At 37.9% G+C, this 3,292-nt stretch overlaps 1 protein-coding gene across 1 annotated transcript; it reads left to right on the top strand.

Annotated features, from left to right (window-relative positions):
• The first annotated feature begins 1,315 nt into the window (after positions 1-1,315).
• On the top strand, positions 1,316-2,035 carry LOC112511848 (cold shock protein 2-like). Its single transcript, XM_025117661.1, has one exon. It carries the CDS (start codon positions 1,316-1,318, stop codon positions 1,910-1,912), a length of 597 nt encoding a protein of 198 aa, XP_024973429.1. The 3' UTR covers positions 1,913-2,035.
• Positions 2,036-3,292: the final 1,257 nt, after the last annotated feature.

The raw sequence follows: 3,292 nt of genomic DNA, 5'->3' as shown, positions 1-3,292 counted from the left end.
GAAGATGAACGATTGTTCATACACATATTAATTAATACAAATTTTTGACCAATTTATCCTTTGAACAATTGTTCATACACATATTAATTAAATTATTKTTTATTTAATCTCATTTAATAATAACCGTTAGATGAGAAAATAAACGATTAAGATGGATTAGCATAGTTTGCACAAAATATTGGGTTAGTATTTGAACCAGCCCCTATATATATATATATATATATATATATATATATATGGGCCTAATCAAATTAGAACTAATTAGTTTGTGTAACCGTGAGGTCCAATCTTAACCACAAATCAATTGATAAATTAGAAAATCTATAATTTTTAATTAAAATTTTAATGCAAGGACATTTTAGTTAATTTCTCTTCTCTCTCCTATCTCCTCTCTTCTCTCTCCGTCTCCGGGCCTCCATCCCCCGGCCTCCGGCCACGTTCTCCGATGATACCACAGTGGTATCACAATGCATCTTATATGTGATTGGGTATCACACTGTGGTCGTTTGTGCGGTCGATTGGATGTGTAACACAGTGATATCACAATGCATCTTATATGTGTTTGAGTATCACACTATGGTATCACCGGAGGACGGTGACCGGAGATCGGAGGACGGTGACCGGAGATCGGAGGACGGTGGCCGGAGGTCGGAGGACGGTGGCCGGAGACGGGGACGGAGAGAGAAGAGATGAGAGAGGATTAAAAATACCTAAAATGTCCTTGCATTAAAATTTTAATTAAAAATTACGAAAATTATAAATTTCTTAATTTATCTATTGATTTGTGGTTGAGATCGAATCTCACAATTACCACAGACTAGTCAGTTCTCCCCGAGCCCCTATATATATATATATATATATATGTATGAATAGATACATAGAAATATATTCCAATCTCGTTATTGTTTAAGCAAATCCAATAGCCTTGATATCTGCAACGAGATTTGATCGAGAGAAGTAACGAACCCAATCCTATTTTTGGTCCATTCGTTCGAATCCCAACTTCAACGGCTATAAACAACCGTCACCAAAGACCAAATCAACCAATCCCAAACAGATAAACCTCTTCAAATTCATCAATTAATGCCAACGATCGATGTCTCCATCTCCACCCTAAATTCCCCCCCNCCAAAGACCAAATCAACCAATCCCAAACAGATAAACCTCTTCAAATTCATCAATTAATGCCAACGATCGATGTCTCCATCTCCACCCTAAATTCCACACACCCCACCATACCACTGTGTGTATGGCTTGAAAAGCTACTCTACGTACTTACGACCAGATTTTATGTAATCTTGGCAGCTCCTTTTTCATGGCAGAGATCAAGAGATATGAAGGGACTGTTAAGTGGTTCAGTGGACAAAAGGGTTTTGGGTTCATTGCTCCAACCGATGATGATGACGACGACGGTGGTGGTGAAGATCTCTTTGTTCACCAGTCTGAGATCAAGGCGGAGGGATTTCGGTTTCTTAGAGATGGACAAAGGGTGGAATTCTCCGTGGATACGGGTGAAGATGGTCGGAAGAAGGCGGTGGATGTCGTGGGTATTGGTAGAAGTACTAGAACCTACCAATCGGGGCCCAGACGTGGAGTTCGTGGAAGAAGAGGTGGTTATGGTGGCGGCTATAACCGAGGAAGATTTGTGGGTGGACGAGATGGTGTGAGAGGCGGGAGGGGTGGACGTGGTGATGGTGGTGGTGTGCTGGAGTGTTACAATTGTGGACGTGTTGGTCATTTTGCAAGGGACTGTTACAGGGGCAGCAATCGTGTTGGTGGCGATCAAGGTTATGACGATGGTGGCGGTGGCGGCGGAGGTGGTGGCCGCAGCGGAGGCGGCCGTGGTGGAGCATGTTATCGGTGCAGGGAGGTGGGACATTTTGCAAGAGAATGCCCTAATGACCAAAATTGATGACATTGATCGTATACTTTTTCTCTTTTACCCCAGTTTGCCCTTTCTTGATTGTATCAAGGTTGATCACCCGTAAAATCATCCAATATATTCTTAAGTCGAATTCCACAATTTTAAGGGTTTTTAAAGTTTTTTTTGCTGATTTCGATGGACTTTTTGGGTTTTAGGGTTGATTTTGAGCGACTTTTTTTCGGGTTTTTTTGTTGATGTTCCTTGTGTTTTCTATAACCCCGAGCACCCTTCAAAGTTTCACGATTATGGAGAGACTAAATAAAATTGAGAAACTGAAAGCATCCGATTTCCGAACTCAAGGTAGATGCGATTTTTCATGGTCACAAAGACTTTGGCAACCCCAAATTTCGAACTCAAGGTAGATGCGATTTTTCACTGCATCTCCTAAAGTTTAACCAGTACATCACAATCCAAGTGATATGTAGTAGGGCCGGCAACACCCAAGTGGTTGGTTTGTTTTTTTATGAATTTGGTTGGCATATCTTGTTCCCGTTCCTCTGCCCCCAACTCATTAAGTGTTCTAATAAAATATTCTATATGACTTATATTTATAGGACCAAACAAAAAAACATCATATCTAAAAGTGTTATAATATGTTTACAAGATGCTTTTCGGCCTTTTAGCATGCTTTTTAGGGCGCTTTTTAAAATAAAATGTCATATTAGGTAAATTTATAAGACAATTTTGAGAAGTGTCTTATAAACCAAGTTTATATAGGACACTTTTTCAAATAGTGTCGTATAATAACTACTATAACACTTTATTTTAAAAACGTTCTAAAAGACTATATTAAAACGCATCAAAGCGTCCTATAAACGTACGCATTGTAACATTTTAGATGCGACGTTTTTTGCTTGGTCCTACAAACCAAAGTCATGATGCATTTTATTATTACGTTTGGGTTATGTTTGGCAAACTAGCTGATAAATAAATCATGTTTAACTGATAAACAAATTTTATAAAATGATCAAAAAGGACATCATAAAAAATTAATCAATTATAATATTTCAAAATATAATTGAAACAAATATCTAATAATATAATTGATAACTCTTAATTTGTGAGAGTTATTTGTTGTTCAATACCCCTATTTTATTGGGTCTTTAGTACCCATTTTGCTCTTATCATGTATTTTTGGTCCAAAATATGTTAAGAGGTGATGAAAGGTCAAGAATTTGATTATTTTCTGAAAAACCATTGCTGTTGGTATAATGACCACTTTCTGCTCACATTCTTTCTATGGCGTATTTCTTCAAGACGGATTTGGACAAAATTCAAATATTGGCTCTCCTGGGTATTAATGAGATTTAATTCTGAAGTCAGATCCGAAATTCTTGAATTATTTAGAAGAATGGGCCTTGTTGGATT

Source organism: Cynara cardunculus (genome assembly GCF_001531365.2).
Source record: "Cynara cardunculus var. scolymus isolate 2C chromosome LG 4, CcrdV1, whole genome shotgun sequence".
NCBI lineage: Eukaryota > Viridiplantae > Streptophyta > Magnoliopsida > Asterales > Asteraceae > Cynara > Cynara cardunculus.
Note: the sequence above shows the minus strand (reverse complement) of the source record. Positions and strands in the feature narration are given on the sequence as shown.

Bases quoted from the DNA above. Each gene is read 5' to 3' on its own strand.
- LOC112511848 (XM_025117661.1), top strand. From the start codon at position 1,316: ATGGCAGAGATCAAGAGATATGAAGGGACTGTTAAGTGGTTCAGTGGA.